Source organism: Tachypleus tridentatus, chromosome 6, assembly GCF_004210375.1.
Source record: "Tachypleus tridentatus isolate NWPU-2018 chromosome 6, ASM421037v1, whole genome shotgun sequence".
Lineage (NCBI taxonomy): Eukaryota > Metazoa > Arthropoda > Merostomata > Xiphosura > Limulidae > Tachypleus > Tachypleus tridentatus.
The window spans coordinates 159505002-159527245 of record NC_134830.1 but is presented as its reverse complement, the minus strand read 5'-3'; the positions used below and the strand labels follow the sequence as shown (position 1 = coordinate 159527245).

The 22244-nt window shown below is 33.5% G+C and overlaps 2 protein-coding genes across 4 annotated transcripts in view; both read left to right on the top strand.

Moving 5' to 3' along the window:
* The window catches only part of LOC143254266 (rap1 GTPase-activating protein 1-like), a 191988-nt gene that overhangs the window by 34098 nt on the left and 135646 nt on the right, over window positions 1–22244 (top strand). The gene's annotated exons all lie outside the window — the stretch shown is intronic.
* On the top strand, window positions 874–21347 carry LOC143254457 (proline-rich transmembrane protein 3-like). The gene is made up of 4 exons (XM_076509640.1): window positions 874–1007; window positions 12486–12903; window positions 14531–14749; window positions 20991–21347. Exons 2-4 carry the CDS (start codon window positions 12541–12543, stop codon window positions 21345–21347), a joined length of 939 nt encoding a protein of 312 aa, XP_076365755.1. The 5' UTR covers window positions 874–1007; window positions 12486–12540.

Below are 22244 nucleotides of genomic sequence, written 5' to 3'. Positions count from 1 at the left end.
ATTTGGAGCCTCGCCACGTCTTTACGTTGGGTCACGCTCCCCCTGACGACCCTGCATCTTGACAACAGATGTGAAGCGTATTTTCCATTATAAAAGGCTCAGTCATAAGGCTGTCGCGTTCAAATCTTACAATTTCTCCCTGCAGCTCTCTATGATCCATCAAATATAGCAGGACGACTTTTTCTTAATTACCATTTCAGTAATCCAATTGCACATAAATCCATAGACTACATGAGCACTCTATCTTCGTATGGAAGAACACGAATATTCGTTTCATTCTCCAGTTGATTGAGGTAAGCGATGGTTCAACTGATATTGTGTGAAGGTAACTTGTAGACACGTGACGTGTATCGCTTCTCCAAATGGAGATTTTATTTTAATTATGTTATCTGCAGTTACTGGAGGTAAGTGAATGATTACAGCCACTGACCTTTGTGTTCATTGATTTTCACCTGATACAAGACGCCATACTTTGCTTACTAGTCTAGGATACGACTTGTTGCAAGTCTCTTTCTGGATGACCCTGATGTGACAAGTAGGACCATAGTGTTTCGCCCTCCGTTGCCATTGAATATAAGTGATCTGTATCCCCGTGCTGGGAATTCTAAATGCCTGATATGAGATCTGAACACATCTTTATGACCCGATGGTATAAATACTTTGAGTTGGAAAGTGCTGTTATACGCCCTTCCCAAAATGGATCATTTTTTGACAGCATTATACTACCTACGAAACTCCAGTTAACATTAAAATGTAGTTCTGATCCATTCCGTTCCACTGCGAGTTTGTTATTGGCTGTGGTTGTCACGCAACTTGCTGATTGGTTTTATTCAAACTAATTTTAATATAACTTAATTATCCTTTAACATGTGAAGACTGGTAGCCTAGAAGGAAGGAAACCAGACCTGCCGCTGGTTTATTCTGAAGAGACGATGAATATGTAAGATCCAGGATAATCTGAGTTTGCATCTCGGCTAAATGTGTTTGAAGCCATAGTCTGCTCGAAGGTGAGTTTACTGTTTTCAGTATAAACTTCAGTGAATGATTTTCTCCATATTTATCTAACTTTATAAGCACAAATAAAGAAAAATGTACAAAGATTACGTTTGGAAGATTGCCAGACAAAGCAAAAGACGAAACGTTCAAAAGTACCAACTTTACTATGATGGTACCCTGCCTTTTGCTGATATGTTTCTAACTATCTATTATGATAATACTTATTTGATGGTTCCAGGCTTTATCCTGTACGTTTATGTAACTGAAAATCCTGGCAGTCGAAAAACAGTTTCTCTTATCACACAGAATACTTGGATAAAAATTCAAAAATCGATTTTGAACTTTTTTATTATTATTCAAGGATCTACGTTGTTTTTTTTTTTATAGTTTTTTATTCATTTAGAAACTACCGAGAGAATTCAGTTGGGCAGTGATGAATGACATATTCTTTGAAGAAAAGGTAGATGCATCTTGGAGAAAACCTGTATATCAAACATAATATTATAGAAAAACAATACATTATCAAAACGTTTAACCACAGAGGGAATAAAGATGATAGAGAATGGGAAAAGAAGCCTCCATCTTAACGAATACAATAATAGAGAAAAACTAAAACATTGTCTCGTGAGATCATAAAGTTATAAATCCACCATTAGCTTTCACTCCAAATTAATTCCCTTCTTCACATTTATATTTTTTACGACGCTAAAATCAGGGCTTCTATTTCCCTCAGTGAACTCAGCCCAGTGTGGCTTTGCTGCAAGAAAAACACGCACATTTAGAACTGGTCAAATGTAACCAAGGATTTACTACAAATCTATAATTAAATGAATAGTTTGTTTTTCAAAGCCACTATACAAAGATAAGTCCATGATTAAATTACAACACGTACTTCCAACCGGTTAAAGGAAGAAACTTAGAGCTACGTCTAGTTTGTAATATAACTGAATTCTTGGAAGAAACTTAGAGCTATGTCTAGTTTGTAATATAACTAAATTCTTGGAAGAAACTTAGAGCTACGTCTAGTTTGTAATATAACTAAATTCTTGGAAGAAACTTAAAGCTACGTCTAGTTTGTAATATAACTAAATTCTTGGAAGAAACTTAGAGCTACGTCTAGTTTGTAATATAACTAAATTCTTGGAAGAAACTTAGAGCTACGTCTAGTTTGTAATATAACTGAATTCTTGGAAGAAACTTAGAGCTACGTCTAGTTTGTAATATAACTGAATTCTTGGAAGAAACTTAGAGCTACGTCTAGTTTGTAATATAACTAAATTCTTGGAAGAAACTTAGAGCTACGTCTAGTTTGTAATATAACTAAATTCTTGGAAGAAACTTAGAGCTACGTCTAGTTTGTAATATAACTAAATTCTTGGAAGAAACTTAGAGCTACGTCTAGTTTGTAATATAACTAAATTCTTGGAAGAAACTTAAAGCTACGTCTAGTTTGTAATATAACTAAATTCTTGGAAGAAACTTAGAGCTACGTCTAGTTTGTAATATAACTAAATTCTTGGAAGAAACTTAGAGCTACGTCTAGTTTGTAATATAACTAAATTCTTGGAAGAAACTTAGAGCTACGTCTAGTTTGTAATATAACTAAATTCTTGGAAGAAACTTAGAGCTAAGTCTAGTTTGTAATATAACTAAATTCTTGGAAGAAACTTAGAGCTACGTCTAGTTTGTAATATAACTAAATTCTTGGAAGAAACTTAGAGCTATGTCTAGTTTGTAATATAACTAAATTCTTGGAAGAAACTTAGAGCTACGTATAGTTTGTAATATAACTAAATTCTTGGAAGAAACTTAGAGCTACGTCTAGTTTGTAATATAACTAAATTCTTGGAAGAAACTTAGAGCTACGTCTAGTTTGTAATATAACTAAATTCTTGGAAGAAACTTAGAGCTATGTCTAGTTTGTAATATAACTAAATTCTTGGAAGAAACTTAGAGCTATGTCTAGTTTGTAATATAACTAAATTCTTGGAAGAAACTTAGAGCTACGTCTAGTTTGTAATATAACTAAATTCTTGGAAGAAACTTAGAGCTACGTCTAGTTTGTAATATAACTAAATTCTTGGAAGAAACTTAGAGCTACGTCTAGTTTGTAATATAACTAAATTGTTGGAAGAAACTTAGAGCTACGTCTAGTTTGTAATATAACTGAATTCTTGGAAGAAACTTAGAGCTACGTCTAGTTTGTAATATAACTAAATTCTTGGAAGAAACTTAGAGCTACGTCTAGTTTGTAATATAACTAAATTCTTGGAAGAAACTTAAAGCTACGTCTAGTTTGTAATATAACTAAATTCTTGGAAGAAACTTAGAGCTACGTCTAGTTTGTAATATAACTAAATTCTTGGAAGAAACTTAGAGCTACGTCTAGTTTGTAATATAACTAAATTCTTGGAAGAAACTTAGAGCTACGTCTAGTTTGTAATATAACTAAATTCTTGGAAGAAACTTAGAGCTAAGTCTAGTTTGTAATATAACTAAATTCTTGGAAGAAACTTAGAGATACGTCTAGTTTGTAATATAACTAAATTCTTGGAAGAAACTTAGAGCTATGTCTAGTTTGTAATATAACGAAATTCTTGGAAGAAACTTAGAGCTACGTATAGTTTGTAATATAACTAAATTCTTGGAAGAAACTTAGAGCTACGTCTAGTTTGTAATATAACTAAATTCTTGGAAGAAACTTAGAGATACGTCTAGTTTGTAATATAACTAAATTCTTGGAAGAAACTTAGAGCTATGTCTAGTTTGTAATATAACTAAATTCTTGGAAGAAACTTAGAGCTACGTATAGTTTGTAATATAACTAAATTCTTGGAAGAAACTTAGAGCTACGTCTAGTTTGTAATATAACTAAATTCTTGGAAGAAACTTAGAGCTACGTCTAGTTTGTAATATAACTAAATTCTTGGAAGAAACTTAGAGCTATGTCTAGTTTGTAATATAACTAAATTCTTGGAAGAAACTTAGAGCTATGTCTAGTTTGTAATATAACTAAATTCTTGGAAGAAACTTAGAGCTACGTCTAGTTTGTAATATAACTAAATTCTTGGAAGAAACTTAGAGCTACGTCTAGTTTGTAATATAACTAAATTCTTGGAAGAAACTTAGAGCTACGTCTAGTTTGTAATATAACTAAATTGTTGGAAGAAACTTAGAGCTACGTCTAGTTTGTAATATAACTGAATTCTTGGAAGAAACTTAGAGCTACGTCTAGTTTGTAATATAACTAAATTCTTGGAAGAAACTTAGAGCTACGTCTAGTTTGTAATATAACTAAATTCTTGGAAGAAACTTAAAGCTACGTCTAGTTTGTAATATAACTAAATTCTTGGAAGAAACTTAGAGCTACGTCTAGTTTGTAATATAACTAAATTCTTGGAAGAAACTTAGAGCTACGTCTAGTTTGTAATATAACTAAATTCTTGGAAGAAACTTAGAGCTACGTCTAGTTTGTAATATAACTAAATTCTTGGAAGAAACTTAGAGCTACGTCTAGTTTGTAATATAACTAAATTCTTGGAAGAAACTTAGAGCTACGTCTAGTTTGTAATATAACTAAATTCTTGGAAGAAACTTAGAGCTACGTCTAGTTTGTAATATAACTAAATTCTTGGAAGAAACTTAGAGCTACGTCTAGTTTGTAATATAACTAAATTCTTGGAAGAAACTTAGAGCTACGTCTAGTTTGTAATATAACTAAATTCTTGGAAGAAACTTAGAGCTACGTCTAGTTTGTAATATATAACTAAATTCGTTGGAAGAAACTTAGAGCTACGTCTAGTTTGTAATATAACTAAATTCTTGGAAGAAACTTAGAGCTACGTCTAGTTTGTAATATAACTAAATTCTTGGAAGAAACTTAGAGCTACGTCTAGTTTGTAATATAACTAAATTCTTGGAAGAAACTTAGAGCTACGTCTAGTTTGTAATATAACTAAATTCTTGGAAGAAACTTAGAGCTACGTCTAGTTTGTAATATAACTAAATTCTTGGAAGAAACTTAGAGCTACGTCTAGTTTGTAATATAACTAAATTCTTGGAAGAAATTCTTGGAAGAAACTTAGAGCTACGTCTAGTTTGTAATATAACTAAATTCTTGGAAGAAACTTAGAGCTACGTCTAGTTTGTAATATAACTAAATTCTTGGAAGAAACTTAGAGCTACGTCTAGTTTGTAATATAACTAAATTCTTGGAAGAAACTTAGAGCTACGTCTAGTTTGTAATATAACTAAATTCTTGGAAGAAACTTAGAGCTACGTCTAGTTTGTAATATAACTAAATTCTTGGAAGAAACTTAGAGCTACGTCTAGTTTGTAATATAACTAAATTCTTGGAAGAAACTTAGAGCTACGTCTAGTTTGTAATATAACTAAATTCTTGGAAGAAACTTAGAGCTACGTCTAGTTTGTAATATAACTAAATTCTTGGAAGAAACTTAGAGCTACGTCTAGTTTGTAATATAACTAAATTCTTGGAAGAAACTTAGAGCTACGTCTAGTTTGTAAATGGAAGAAATAACGTCTAAATTAACTAAATTCTTGGAAGAAACTTAGAGCTACGTCTAGTTTGTAATATAACTAAATTCTTGGAAGAAACTTAGAGCTACGTCTAGTTTGTAATATAACTAAATTCTTGGAAGAAACTTAGAGCTACGTCTAGTTTGTAATATAACTAAATTCTTGGAAGAAACTTAGAGCTACGTCTAGTTTGTAATATAACTAAATTCTTGGAAGAAACTTAGAGCTACGTCTAGTTTGTAATATAACTAAATTCTTGGAAGAAACTTAGAGCTACGTCTAGTTTGTAATATAACTAAATTCTTGGAAGAAACTTAGAGCTACGTCTAGTTTGTAATATAACTAAATTCTTGGAAGAAACTTAGAGCTACGTCTAGTTTGTAATATAACTAAATTCTTGGAAGAAACTTAGAGCTACGTCTAGTTTGTAATATAACTAAATTCTTGGAAGAAACTTAGAGCTACGTCTAGTTTGTAATATAACTAAATTCTTGGAAGAAACTTAGAGCTACGTCTAGTTTGTAATATAACTAAATTCTTGGAAGAAACTTAGAGCTATGTCTAGTTTGTAATATAACTAAATTCTTGGAAGAAACTTAGAGCTACGTCTAGTTTGTAATATAACTAAATTCTTGGAAGAAACTTAGAGCTACGTCTAGTTTGTAATATAACTAAATTCTTGGAAGAAACTTAGAGCTACGTCTAGTTTGTAATATAACTAAATTCTTGGAAGAAACTTAGAGCTATGTCTAGTTTGTAATATAACTAAATTCTTGGAAGAAACTTAGAGCTACGTCTAGTTTGTAATATAACTAAACTTAGAGCTTGTTTGTAATAAACTAAATTCTTGGAAGAAACTTAGCTACGTCTAGTTTGTAATATAACTAAATTCTTGGAAGAAACTTAGAGCTACGTCTAGTTTGTAATATAACTAAATTCTTGGAAGAAACTTAGAGCTATGTCTAGTTTGTAATATAACTAAATTCTTGGAAGAAACTTAGAGCTATGTCTAGTTTGTAATATAACTAAATTCTTGGAAGAAACTTAGAGCTACGTCTAGTTTGTAATATAACTAAATTCTTGGAAGAAACTTAGAGCTACGTCTAGTTTGTAATATAACTAAATTGTTGGAAGAAACTTAGAGCTACGTCTAGTTTGTAATATAACTGAATTCTTGGAAGAAACTTAGAGCTACGTCTAGTTTGTAATATAACTAAATTCTTGGAAGAAACTTAGAGCTACGTCTAGTTTGTAATATAACTAAATTCTTGGAAGAAACTTAAAGCTACGTCTAGTTTGTAATATAACTAAATTCTTGGAAGAAACTTAGAGCTACGTCTAGTTTGTAATATAACTAAATTCTTGGAAGAAACTTAGAGCTACGTCTAGTTTGTAATATAACTAAATTCTTGGAAGAAACTTAGAGCTACGTCTAGTTTGTAATATAACTAAATTCTTGGAAGAAACTTAGAGCTAAGTCTAGTTTGTAATATAACTAAATTCTTGGAAGAAACTTAGAGATACGTCTAGTTTGTAATATAACTAAATTCTTGGAAGAAACTTAGAGCTATGTCTAGTTTGTAATATAACTAAATTCTTGGAAGAAACTTAGAGCTACGTATAGTTTGTAATATAACTAAATTCTTGGAAGAAACTTAGAGCTACGTCTAGTTTGTAATATAACTAAATTCTTGGAAGAAACTTAGAGCTACGTCTAGTTTGTAATATAACTAAATTCTTGGAAGAAACTTAGAGCTATGTCTAGTTTGTAATATAACTAAATTCTTGGAAGAAACTTAGAGCTATGTCTAGTTTGTAATATAACTAAATTCTTGGAAGAAACTTAGAGCTATGTCTAGTTTGTAATATAACTAAATTCTTGGAAGAAACTTAGAGCTACGTCTAGTTTGTAATATAACTAAATTCTTGGAAGAAACTTAGAGCTACGTCTAGTTTGTAATATAACTAAATTCTTGGCTGTAAAAAGTTTCAGAAGGACGATGTTATACAAGTTAGTTGTATCATTAAAACTACGAATGAGAAATATATTAAACTCAAAATTATGATACATAGAACGTTTTATATATAATGGGAAAATATTACTACAACCTCGTGGCTTCAAACTATTTTAGAAGTCCAATAATTTATAAAACTTTAAACCATTTTTAAAAATTAAATTTATGAAGTTTTGGACCACTTAAATAAACCAATAACTTACGATGGAATAAATAAAAATTTGCAACAATTAGAAAAATGAGTAAAGGAATATATGATTAAGTAAACGAAAGATTAAGAAATGTTTCATCGTGTTTTCTTTTGAAGAAAAATTATGTTATTTATGTGTTACGAAAATACACAGATCTGGCACAATAAGAAATATTTGGAAAAGGGAAACAAAGTAATTCCTTTGGATAAAATATCCTCCGGAAATTTTAGGACGACCAGTAAGTAGTAAGTTAAATGTAGAAAAGTTTGGAACAGCTAAGGGCCATTTGAAATGTTCCATAAAAATTATTGTAATAAACAGAACCAAATTACAGTTTAATGATTGTGGATATAGTGTCGATCACAATGTGTAAACCATTACGTTAATTCTCTTATGTCTAGATTCAGTAAAATGTTTGCCATTAAAATAGTAATAGAGTAAAACCTGTCCAAGCCGGAAATATTAAAATTTTGCAGCATTATCTTAAGATTTCTCTTATAAAAGTCCCTCTATATGGCGGAACCTGCGTAACGTGGACGGAAAACTATCTTTCACCTTCTTCGTCTATCAACTAGTAGGATTAAAACCTGAGTAAGGTGGAAAAACTGTTTTTGATTAAGTATTAATTTTTTATTTAATTAATATTTTTTTTAATATTAATAAATACTCGGACATTTTGTTACAGTAAGTATTGGCTAAATATATTCTGTTCTTTGCAGGCCCAGCATGGCCAAGCGTGTTAAGGCGTGCGACTCTGCGACTCGTAATCTGAGGAGCGCGGGTTCGCATCCCCTTCGCGCCAAACATGCTCGCCCTTTCAGCCGTGGGGCGTTATAATATTACGGTCAATCCCACTATTCGTTGGTAAAGAGTAGCCCAAGAGTTGGCGGTGGGTGGTGATGACTAGCTGCCTTCCCTCTAGTCTTACACTGCTAAACTAGGGACGGCTAGCGCAGATAGTCCTCGAGTAGCTTTGTGCGAAATTAAAAAAACAACAAAAAACAAACAAACTGTTCTGCCGTCATTGTTTTTGCAGTTAAATTAGATTCATGATTTGTAGAAATATATTTCTCTTTTAAGTGTAAAATTCTACTCTTTAAATAATTCTCACGAAAACAATAAATTCCTATTTTCCCTAATTTTAAAATTTAGGGACAATTTACCATGGGTAATGGATAAAAGTGAAAATCTGCGCTGTTTCAAAAATTTAAGGAAGAATCAACTTCCTGTGTTATGGAAAGCGAATAACAAAGCGTGGATGACAAGTGCCATATTTGAGGAATTTTTGAACAAATTAAACAAAAGAATGGAACACGAAAATAGGAATATTCTACTTTTCCTAGATAATGCAACTTGTCACCCAAATTTTCAACTTTCAAATGTTCGTTTAGTTTTTCTACCTCCATGCACAACATCGGTTCTACAGCCACTAAATAATGGTATTATACAGTGTATAAAATTGAAATACAGAAAATTGATGCTTCAGCATATTATTGGACGACTGCAAGAGAGCATCTGAAATGACCATGAAAATTGACGTGTTAGATGCAATTGCATTTTTAAGTCATTCAATCAAATGCGTAAAAGATGAATGTGTAATAAAGTGCTTTCAAAACTGTGGCTTTATTCTTGATAATGGTGGAGATTGTGGAGAAGTTGTTTGTTATGACGATTCTAGTGAAGTCCAAACACTAAGAAGATTGATGTAGATGATTCTGTGAACGTTGACAAGCATGTTTTAACAGAAACTGTTGAAATTGATTTAAAATCTATAATAGAATCGCAAGATGGTAACAGTGTGAGAGATTCAGAAGATGAACAAAATGAAAAAGATAGTAAGGAAATAGAAATTCCTATTTCATCGCAAGTGTTAAGTTATATCAAATTGTATGCAAAAATGAAGGTGGAAAATGAACTTCATGAAAAGGTCGTAGAATTGGCGTTCTCTTTTAACCGCATGAGAAAGCCCATTAAAAAAAAAACGGAATAGTTGAAATGGACACTTCAAATAAATTTGACTAAGATTTTGTGTACCTATGCATATTTTGAATGTCTATTTTTATAGACATTATTATAGACAATATAATAACTTTATTCACAAATGTCTTGCTTCCTTTGAGTCAAGCAAGTATAACGTTCCGCTCAAAATTATTTATAATTTAAGGAAATGCATGTTCACTATGTCTAAGCCAGAAAACCTGCTTTAGCTGGAAATTCTACTCGGTCCCGTGAGATTCCGCCTTAGACAGGTTTTACCGTATACTTTTGATAGTTTGTTAAATATATTTACCTAAGATAATGTTAATTATTTAAAAGCATCCAAGAAGGGATGTTTTTGGTTTGGGATAGACATTAAAAACTGGGAAAGTTTTCAAGAACGTTTTCGAAAACGTAAAAAATATATACAGTAAAACTGTATTGAGATGAGTAACAGAATGTTACCTTTTCTGGATAATCAAGTTAAGGTTGAATAAAATGTAAACTGACTGATTAGTGATGTTTATTAGAAACCTACAAACTTATATAGATATTTAAGTGTTTTTGTACATCACCCAGAACAACCTAAGTTAAATATACCAGTATGTAGATCGAAGAATTTATGTGTTAGTTTTACAAGAGGAAATTAGAGAAGTGAAACTCAAATAACTGAAATGTTTTTTTGTAAAGTGTCGTTAGCTGTACAAAGGAATTGACAAAAGTTAAACTTATTGCTAAACAAAACAAAAGTGAAGAACAAATGAAACTGATACTGATCTTGTGTCCACGTGATACACGTGATGGTATATTTAAAGAATCGAGGTAGGTGGCAGATGAAAATAGAAAGAAATGATTCGAGAATTTTACAGAAAATCTATCAAAAAACATCTGAAAAACGTATGTAAATTACAAACTATAAAGAAACACGAATAAAACGAGAGGTGTTTCACTACGTGACAAAATAAATTTTGTTGTGCCATGAAGGATGTACAGAAAATAAACGTATCCTAGATTCTTCCAGGGTGATTTTATTTTATAAAATGTCTATCTTTGAGTATGTTTCAAAATATGTTATTTGTTTTAGTTTGCATAGTATTTATAGAACTATATGTAAGTAAAACAGGGAATTTAAAAATTATAATCTATAAATATGAGAACCTCGCATTAAATCCCAATACCAGCCAGCACTCAAATAGTTGTCTTAAGAAATTAATTCAATAATTTAAAAACTTTTTTTTTGTGTGTAAGGTTCACTCGATTTGGTCATATAATGACGTAATTGAAGTATGAAAAATGTTTTGTTATAAATACAAAGCGTTTTTAATAAAAAAGTTAATTCTTTTAAAATATTTTTTTAATTTTGATAATAATTAATAATTTTAAACATTTTCTGATGATAAATTACAGAGGGCACTTAATAAGGTAGTTATATAAAGTGTCAATTAGAAAATAATAATAACCTTTTTATAGTTTATTGTAAATTGTAAGGTTATTGCAAATTTAAATTAGAATTATCCAGGATTTATATTGTTATTTGTCACAAAGTTCATAGAAATTGCTGAGATGTTGCGTATTTTTAATTATCTTAAGATAATAATTCGTGAAAATATTGTTAGTTTCTTATGTTGAATATATTTAAATTGTATAATTGTTCATGTTTTTAAACTATAATGTTTCTAAGCTGAAGAAAAGTGAAGCCTACGAAATTGTTTCTTTATAGTGTTCTACAAAGCACATGGAAGAAAGATAACTCCATGATTAAATTAAAAACAACTTTCCAAATAATTTTACAAGTTTAAAAGGAGAAGAAAGCGAATTATTGCGTAGAAAAATCTGGAAATTACTGTGCGAGATGTACATATATCTTGGGGTTTATATGTATCGTTAAGTGTCTATAGAATTTCAGATTATTCATTCATAACACGATTTAAAAAATAAAAATTTGGTCGTTTGAAACGAAGTGTCAACCATTCAATGCGTATACATATTTTACCAACTTTTTCTAAGACCGCACATAGAAAATAATCTGGTTTCGTATTGGTTTCAAAGACATGCTGATCTATATTATGTTAATAAGGTTTTATTTCGAGTTCTGGCGGGTTGTGACATACTCCTACGAACCAGGTCCTAGATGTATCGCAATTTTTCTGTACTTATCCGTATGGGTTTTAACAATATTTTTAGATTAAATTTTAGAACAGTATTGGTTTCCATGAGTGTAGCTTACTTTTAGCTGATGAAATTTAACGACGACCATTTTGTTTTTGTACTGATCACCTTGCAGCTAAATTAGAAACTAATTCTTTTATGTTAAATGTTTTTTAAATTAAATTTAACGACAAATATTTTGTTTTTGTACTGATCACCTAGCAGCTAAATTAGAAACTAATTCTTTTATGTTAAATGTTTTTTAAATTAAATTTAACGACGACTATTTTGTTTTTGTACTGATCACCTTGCAGCTAAATTAGAAACTAATTTTTTTATGTTAAATGTTTTTTAAATTAAATTTAACGACAAATATTTTGTTTTTGTACTGATCACCTAGCAGCTAAATTAGAAACTAATTCTTTTATGTTAAATGTTTTTTAAATTAAATTTAACGACAGATATTTTGTTTCTGTACTGATCGCGTAGCAGCAAAACTAGAAACTAATTGCGTTATGTTAAATGTTGTTGTTTTTTTCGGAATTTTTTGTCAAGTCTGTCCAATCTACTTTAGATTTTATCGAATTTCTCGCTAATCATAAACATTTTATTTTTCTAGTGAATTCTGGTGGAAGGTACTTCACGAACCCAGAATTTCGAGCCTTGATTTACCCATGGAATCTATCATTAACTATACCATCTCGCATGCCCGCCATCAACCCGTCTTTCTAACCAACGAGTCGACGGTCCCCAAGAAACAGGGAAGTTACCGTGCGTCCGTCTGGTGGAGAGAACACTTGCAAGTGGTCCCCGAATGGTCACGGGTATCGGAACACCTTCAGTGGACATGGCAACTCCACGTCTACGGTCTAGCCTGTCTTTTTCTTGTGCTCACTTGTGTAGCGTTCTTTGCTATTCTCAGTTTACGAGCACAGCTCTTAGCAAGACCCAACCTCTCCACTCTTAACGTCTTTCTCTGTCTCCTGGGGGCTTCGCGGGCTTTAGGGCTCTTTATCGATCCGTATGGCTCAAAAGAGGTAGGAGGAAACTGTTCGTCTTGTAAGCTTATTAACCCTTAAACAACGGGTATGTTGTAGGTAGCAGCATCAGCAGATGATCGCCGTCGTTTAATGGTTAAACGAGTGAATTCGTGTTTCTCACATGTGAAATAGTTCTTTCACAGAAAACTACGCTTGTTGTTTAGTCCTCAACGAATAAATTTGAAATTAAATTTTTATTATTAGAATTTGTTTTTTTATCTTTAAAAATAATCCACTTTTACTTTCTTTATGCGTAACAATCTGAAAAATGATTGTATAAAAAGGCTTCGAGCGGGGCAGTTCGGCTGAGGAACCTACGCTAAGGCTTAGTTTACACGTCACTGTTATCCTGGACTGATTAGAAAATGTCATTAGGACTTCTCTCAGAGAATGAGGACGGCAGTTTTCCTGTCGGCCCTCCCCTAATGGCTCTCCTGTTTATATTTTGTAACGGCCCAGTATGGCCAGGTGGTTAAGACACTCGACTCGTAATCCGAGGGTCGCGCGTTCGAATCCCCGTCACACTAAACACTCTCGTCCTTTCAGCCGTGGGGGCGTTAAAATGTTACAGTCAATCCAATTATTCGTTGGTAAAAGAGTAGCCCAAGAGTTGGCGGTGGGAGGTGACGACTAGCTGTCTTCCTTCTATGGGTATTAACGCTAGGTTAAGATAACCTAGGAATGTAGAAACGTTGTTCTCTCCTTATCAGTAAAAGTGTTAATACCCAGCCGTTCTGAGATACATTTTTAACTCAAGTGGGTTTCTCTTCATCAAGAATGCCTTCCCTCTAGTCTTACACTGCTAAATTAGGGACGGCTAACGCAAATAGTCCCCGTGTAGCTTTGCGCGAAATTCAAAAAAACAAAACAAGGTTTGTTTTGGTTTGGTTTTTGGAATTTCGCACAAAGCTACTCGAGGGCTATCTGTGCTAGCCGTCCCTAATTTTGCAGTGTAAGACTAGAGGGAAGGCAGCTAGTCATCACCACCCACCGCCAACTCTTGGGTTACTCTTTTACCAACGAATAGTGGGATTGACCGTCACATTATAACGCTCCCACGGCTGGGAGGGCGAGCATGTTTAGCGCGACGCGGGCGCGAACCCGCGACCCTCGGATTACGAGTCGCACGCCTTACGCGCTAGGCCATGCCAGGCCAACAAAACAAGCAAATCGACGAGTTTCGGTATCAAAATGAATTTTTTAAAGGTTTACACTTCAGCTGTTCCAAGAAGTTCTTTTAATTCACGTGCATAAAAATGAACCAGAATATATATATATATATATATATACTTCAGAATTCGTTTATTATTTCTTTTGTCTCCCGCTAAAATCCCTGGATTCGACTCCTCGCGTAGGACAGATTACGTAGCTTTGTGTTAAGAAAACGACAAACGGATAACGTGTTCGGTTTTTTGATCAGCGTAAATTTAAAAAACAGGAAACTTTGTTGTTAAGCCGTTTCAAAGACACATTCGTTACTACTGTCAAAGAAAATGTTATATACAGTTCTAACATGCCTTAAAAAACTGACAAGGTCTTTGCGTGTACAGTTCAGTAGTATAAAATAAATATTATGTATCACCAGGTACAGGTTTTCACGAGTATTTATTATTTAAACTTCCAGATAATACCCGAGATGATCACGTATATTCTGTGGGACTTGGCCTTTCCCTGTTTACTCTCGGCCTTCTCGTTGCTACACCTAGCGTTTCAACAGGTGACCCACGTGAAGCTAGTGCCCTCTAGGTTGGGTAACGAAATGTGTGTTTCCGTGGTAATAACCTCACATTTTTGTCTTGTTATCTCTTCGGATATTCTGGGGACATTACAAAATTCGCTGAGGGTGAGTTTTTTTTTTTTTTAACAGAACGGTATAATTTTCTTTCGGTTGAAAGATATTGTTATTTTTGTTTTAAAAATAACAGATAAATCTATTTATCCTGAGTTCTTTTATTGTAACAAAACGTGGAGTCTTCATCTCTTAGGATTTTCATGGAGTTTGACGTATTACTTTTAATTACTTGTTAGTGCTAAGGTAGCAGAAAATCCATGGAAAATTATTTTTTTGGATAATTGTAATTTTGAATATTTCACCAGTTTCAGAGTGATATCGGAAAGACAGTGAGGTGATTACCGTAGAGGATGCTTGTGGAAAAACATTTCAACTACCCGCAAATGTTATGTTCATATTTCTTTTTTTTTATTCATGATTCAACATAGCTTTATCTTAATTATGAAAATAGCTATTAGGCATGAGCATAGATTGTAAAGGATCCGCTGTCGAACCCAGGATTTGGAGATTAAAAGGAGAAAACTGCCAAAGAATCAGTTAAATTTTGACATTAGATAAACTAGCTGGGGTACGCCTCCCCTGGATGGAAGTTTATGTAAATTCATGATTGATGAAAGGTTATCTTAAATCATAAATAAAGGAAGCAACTTTTCATGCCTTAAAAAAACACAACCAAAACGTCCATAAGAACAGCAAAACACGAAATGTGAAACCGTACATTTGCATGTATCTCCTCATGAACCCAACAAACCTTAATGCCAAATTTGGTCCATCAACAGGGGCGAAGTTGTGGTAAAATCCGCAAAATGCGAAATTGAAAATTTGTGTGCTCCCCAATGGACCTGATGAACCTCCATACCAATTTTGATTATCTATTCACACCCTGCGAAGTATTTACGTGGATATACAACAGACAGTGCTACTATATTTATATAGATAGCGCCAATGCATTAGATCCGCGTGTGATATATTCATGACGTCATATCTGCACCCTGATAATGGAGAAAAATAAAGTTATTTGTGACGGGAAACAGGGAAATTGTGACCCCTATTGCAAATCTACATACACACAGATAAAAAGTTCGCGAAGTTGGGAGTTGCACATCGCGTAATAAAAAGATTATTCCAATATCATATAAGCAAGAGTTCCATTATAGTGTGATGCAAAGAAGGTACTATTTACATTTTGTTAACTATTATACCACACGTTTTATTGATATTATGAATAAAAAATAATGTCGAAACCCTTATAACCTGAGTGCTTTCGAAGGGTGGGCCTTTCTTCTTCAGGGACAATCTACGTGTTTTTAGCACATCATGAATAGAAAATAATATATTTATTACATAATAACTTTTAGTGACCCCACCCTCATTTTTCCAAGTCATTTTTGTACAGATCGTTTTTCTAGATGTGAAGGGAATCCATCCTCTTTGTAAGATCTAGGAATAATAATGTAACTTGTTCGATCGTTGAGCGTAAATATTTGAGTTGTTTTAGTAGAGATATTGAGAAATCCTGTTCACTTAAACGATAATGAATTAATTTATTTCTTTAGTAACGTTTGCTACACTCAATATTCACTGATAGGTCTAACTTCACGAGCAACATTTACACAGAAATTGCGAAATTCACACCCTGCGAGGTATTTACGTGGACATACAATAGACAGTACTACTATATTTATTTTCGATAGCGCAGGTGAAAGAGGGCCTAACTTACAAATAAACTTGCTTATACTATTTCGACCAAATAATAAACATGATAAGTGACAGAGGAATAAATAGATGAAGTATTTCTCACTAACCGAATAACCCATTAACTTGATCAATAAGCCATTTTTATATCACTGTTATTTTTAAATACTGTACAAAACTTAAATTCAACAGAGGCCATAACGTTTATGAAATTTCTAGATATGGTGTCATCATGACGTCAATGAAAACTCCCTCTGGCAATCAAATTGAAATATTAAAAAATAACACAAAAATCTTTAGAATGGAATCAATAAAACTTCTCCCCATATTTTATATACACTTTGCGCAGTATAAGATTCAGACAACTTAGATATTTTTTAACATGGTAGCTTAAGTGAATAATGGTATGAAAGTAACATTAGTTTTTTTCGTATCTTTTTACGTATATTAAACATGACTGACTCAGAATCTTCTGATTCACAAGTTGAAAATCCATTTGTTCTAAAGCATTATAATTAAGTGAATGTAAAAAAAAATGTGCGTGGAACCCAAGTAACGTGAAGGTAAACGTGGTTACAACGTTAATCATTCAGTTTCAAGCTGTTTAGTCAGAAATTATTATTATTTTCTCTCTGCAATATGAATTCTGGAAACTTTCAGAGCTGTTTTTTCTCAGCTAACAAAACGTTAGCAATTATTTCTTTCGTGTTTAAATTCCAACACTGAAGATGCTTGCCCTTAAAGCTGTGTGAGCATTTTAATGTGACGGTCCATCCCACTACACGTTGGCAAAGGGATATCCTAAGGTATCCCTCGAGTAAATTTATACAAAACTCAACAAGGAAACACTAATTGCTTATTCCTATGATTGATAATTTACACGCCTAATTTTCTTTAAATACGAATCTGGTATTTTAGCAGCTGCTAATAGGTTGCTTACAGAGAATTTTGCTTCATAGTGGCTCACGGTAAATCTGAAAGCTTACTGACGCTAAATCGTAGGTTTTAATGCCTGTGATGGCACAACACAAGGTAGCTTTTGTATTGTGGTAACAACAGAAAAGCAAACATAGTCTTTCGACTAGAAAAACTCGTCGATAATACGTTTTGTGTTTGTTTTGTATTAACCTTTCGGACCATACTTATTTTTGTCTGTTCTTGTAATAAACCTTCGGACAGTTACATTCAGACTATGAAAGTCATCAGCCGTTGACTATTAAAAGGTCGAAACGTTGTTGTCTGCTTTATTAGTAAAAGTGTTAATACCCACACCAGCCGTCTTGAGATATACGCTTACTATAAGGTTTATAAAGGTAGTTAAGTTTTTCGCCACCAAACGCCAAGGCGGTGATAGAATTGTAATTTAAGCAGTTAATAATTTAATTTTGTAATCTTCCAAACTTCACTCGAGTCAAATAAAATAATCGCGACCAACAAGCGTCTATACAATGAAAGTTCTGTTATTGGTTATTAGATTTCAGTGTAAATTAATTAATAAATTATCAGTTTTATTACAGCAGTATTTATCTAAGCAATAAATCAGCGCCTTCATTACGTTCTTTTTAAGGAAGGGTAATGAAAAAAGGTTTAATACAGGTAATAAAAATACTCTATACAACAGGGTTTTTTAATCATTTCACTCTTAATTCAGTCCATTTCAGTCGTATTTTGAGTCAGTGGCCGCTATTTGTATACTGAACTGAACTGTACATCGGTTAGTGTAACTATATTTACACTTGACGTCAGGTGGCAGCTCTGTCGTTGGTCCCTAAATTATCTTTGTTTGTTTTGGAATTTCGCACAAAGCTACTCGAGGGCTATCTGTGCTAGCCGTCCCTAATTTAGCAGTGTAAGACTAGAGGGAAGGCAGCTAGTCATCACCACCCACCGCCAACTCTTGGGCTAATCTTTTACCAACGAATAGTGGGATTGACCGTCACATTATACGCCCCACGGCTGGGAGGGTGAGCATGTTTAGCGCGACGCGGGCGCGAACCCGCGACTCTCGGACTACGAGTCGCACGCCTTACGCGCTTGGCCATGCCAGGCCGCTCTAAATTGTGATAGTGTTTAGTGACAAGTAATATATGAGTGATGGTTGAGTGCGTGGTAATAATTTTAATATTTCAGTTTTGGTTATCACAGTTTTTGCGGTAGTTTATGTGACTTCAGTGATGTGTATTTTAATTTAGTTATGTGTTCTTTTTTTTTAGTTTTTGTTGTAACTGTGAAAAGAAAATAGTTGCATAACTTGCACAATTTCTTGTACGTAGAGTTGCTGTTTTCAAATTAAAAGAAGTTACAAATTTCGGTGTAAGCTTATTCGACTAGAAAGAATAGCATAGACGTTATGCAAGTGTTAATATTGAAATAACGCAAAGCTCGAATCTCTGTCGGTGTTTGGGTAAGAAAAGTTCATACCCTGGAAGGTCAGGTTCTCTATGACCTCTTCCTCCTCCCGTACTTATGTTCTTGCCGGACTGGTATTTGTAATTGCAGAACTGAATATTATTTTGATCCTTTTCTGGGCAATGTCCATGTATTGGGGTTCGTATATAGTGATTATTTTATTCTATCAGCAGAATGTCAAGTTTGTTGGTGGCATTTTTTTTATTCTTTAATACATATATATATGTGTGTATATATATTTTTATTATTATTTTATTATTATTATTATTTAATATATATATTTTTTATTTATTTTTATATTTAAAATATAAATTAACTGGGGAGAGATATTTAGGCCTAGCTTCATCATGTATGAGGTACCTATCTAGTTCGCATTGTAATTCGTTTTTCATCCAATTCTTATTAAAGTACATTATTGTAATATATAGGAGTCTATCTGGTACGGTTGGTGTGTTTGAGTATTTGTGAATGAACTGAGATGATATAGTTCTTAGAACTCTGTATGCAGTTGTGAGGAGTGTGTTTTGGATTGTTTGTAGTTTTGGTTTTAATTATTTTATTGCTTACAGTTATCCGTGCTGGAGCTGCATAATCTATTACTGGTCTAATATATGTTTTATAGATTTTTAGAATGTTGTCTGTAGATGCTCCACTGTTTTTACCAGTTAGACTCCTAGCATAGTTAGTTCTTCGCCAGACTTTATTTTTAATTTCGTTCACATGATTGATCCAAGTTAACGCAAAGCTGTTAAACACTGCAGTTTGTTTTGAATTTCGCGCAAAACTAAACGAGGGCTATCTGCGCTAGTAGAGCTCAATGCACGTGGCGCATAAAGAACAGACTTAATGTGCTACTTTTCCCCAATAGGGGCCCGAAACCGCCTGGAGGGGTCAATTTACGTTGCAATTTGTTCTGTCGTGACGTCAGCAAAACTTGGGCATGTCATGAATTATGCACTCTGCAGGCTAAAACGTACCATGACATAGAACTTGAAAAGCAAAAATATTTGTTACCCTTAATTTTGGTTTTATTTACTGTACAAACAGAACAGTTTTGTAAATATTACAAACAAGTGACTTCAAATACGTAATAGACTAATTATGAGGAAATCTTCAGCCTGTTGTGATTTTTATGACGTGTGATAATAGTTGAAAAACTTTATTGCGTGGTTTAATTTAACACCAGTTGCATTCATACTGATCTAAACAATAATTTAAAAAAGTTTGTTGTTATCTAACATTTAAAATAATAGTTTGCTCTATTGTTTTTTACCTAAGTTTCTGTGTTATCGTTTTTGGTTGTTTTGTTTTAAACTTCTTGTGATCCAGTTTTTAGTTTATCAAGTTTGTTGCGTTCACTGTGATTGTTTGTTTGTTTTTAATTTCGCACAAAGCTACTCGAGGGCTATCTGTGCTACCCGTCCCTAATTTAGCAGTGTAAGACTAGAGGGAAGGCAGCTAGTCATCACCACCCACCGTCAACTCTTGGGCTACTCTTTTACCAACGAATAGTGGGATTGACCGTCACATTATAACGCCCCCCATGGCCGATAGAGCGAGCATGTTTGGCGCGACGGGGATGCGAACCCGCGACCCTCAGATTACAAGTTGCACGCTTGGCCATGCCGGATCACCGTTCACTGTGATGTAGATCAACCAGGTTGTAGTTTATGTTTTAGTTTGACACCTTTGTTAAAAGCCGGTGTGGTCTGTGTTTTAGTTTGACATTTTTGTTAGAAGCCGGTGTGATCTACCGTTTGGTTTGGTTTGTTACAACCTGGTATGATGCGAGTAAAAACAAGTGTTGGCGAACCTACCTTAGTTTCAAGATAAATCTTTGTTCAAAATATAAGGCGGATATGTATAATTTTGCGCAACAAATTCTAAACCAAAACAATAAAATTATTAAATTATTTATTTGGGCTAACGTTAAGTAATTGCTTACCAAGTTACAAGGTTTCGTGATGATGATAAACCCCCTTGAAGTAAAAATATATCTCGGGACGACTGGTATAGGTATTAACACTGTTACTAATAAAGCAGAGAATAACCTGAAGATGACCTAAGAAGGCCGAAACGTTGTTCTCTGCTTTATTAGTAAAATGTTAATACCATACCAGTCGTCCTGAGATACATAGTTACCAGAGTTGTCATATTAACGTTTTTTTTCTCTCTCCTTTCTTGCTAGATGGTGTGGTTAGTGACGCAAGCTCTGTTTACTGCATGGGGCATGTACCTTTGCACTGTCTTCTTTTGCAAATGTTTGGTCATACTGCGTTCACTCGCCAAATTACCCACTGTCTTCCTGTCACGAGTGGACTCCACGGGCTACGACAACAAAGGCGTTCTTTCTCTCGGTAAGCTGCCCAAACAGAGTGGGTCATCCTCGAACGGAGAACTGACCAACAATTGCCCGAAGTCTACTGGCTTTACCCCGAAAATTCGTATCACAGATGAAAACGAACAGACCTTCAGTTACATAAGTGATACGTCCCAGCACAACAGCACAGATGTTCGTAAGTATGAACCTTTCATTCCGTTGTAGTTCGTAACGAAAAGTTGACCTATCATTAAAAGTCACGGCGTGTCTGTGAAGTTATTTGGTACCAATTACCAAATTTATCCTAGCTTTTATCTTTAAACAACTATTTCCGATAAACACTCAAATTTTGGAAACTCATTGACTTTAGGCAGATTTCTAATAATAGTGAAACGTCTCGGTCTATTTTTATAGTCAGCTTTCAGTAATCTCGTGTAATGTGTCTTCGGGCCACGTTAGCAAATTTAGATTTGCCAGGCTTGTCAAAATAAATTACGGACCTCTAGAGTAAATATTCAAATATTTAAACTATGCACGTGTGAATAAAGTTTTTGTTGTGTGTTTATTTTTTATTTTCAGCCTCGTTTAATTCTATGTTACATTGTATTACGTGAATCTGTTCGTTATTGACCAGTTGTATTTTCAACGATTAAAACTGAATATTTCCCTTGCATGTGTCAAGCTAAACTAACAAGTGTACCAGTCAAATAAGTAGTTACATATCTTATATTTCATCTCCTTGTGCCATCCTCAGGTCGATGGTCATGTCGTCTCTCATTATTCCTCGGGACACCACTAGGTGTTAAAAAGTGTGTCAGAACAGTTTTAAGCTATTTATTTGTTCGGTGAATCAGTAGTCTAATTTGAAACGTGTTCAATTCCCAGACTTCTTACATTTATCAGGTTAATAATGAGTAATAGCTATGAAACCCTTGCTGGGTTTGTTTCTAAATGTTCACATCTTGCTTGTCTGTACGCAGAAGGTACTTCCTTCCGAAAATTCTAAATAATTAAAGGTGTTCCGATTGGCTCTGTGTGTAACAATGATACCTCTGTTGTTTCGTCAATATGCGTTAGTACAAAACGACTTATTTCTGTCTCTTGACAGTTGTAAAAATCAAG

Bases quoted from the DNA above. Each gene is read 5' to 3' on its own strand.
- LOC143254457 (XM_076509640.1), top strand. From the start codon at position 12,541: ATGGAATCTATCATTAACTATACCATCTCGCATGCCCGCCATCAACCC. The intron at 12,904-14,530 runs GTAGGAGGAAAC...TTAAACTTCCAG, and splicing joins ATCCGTATGGCTCAAAAGAG to ATAATACCCGAGATGATCAC. The intron at 14,750-20,990 runs GTGAGTTTTTTT...CTTTCTTGCTAG, and splicing joins CATTACAAAATTCGCTGAGG to ATGGTGTGGTTAGTGACGCA.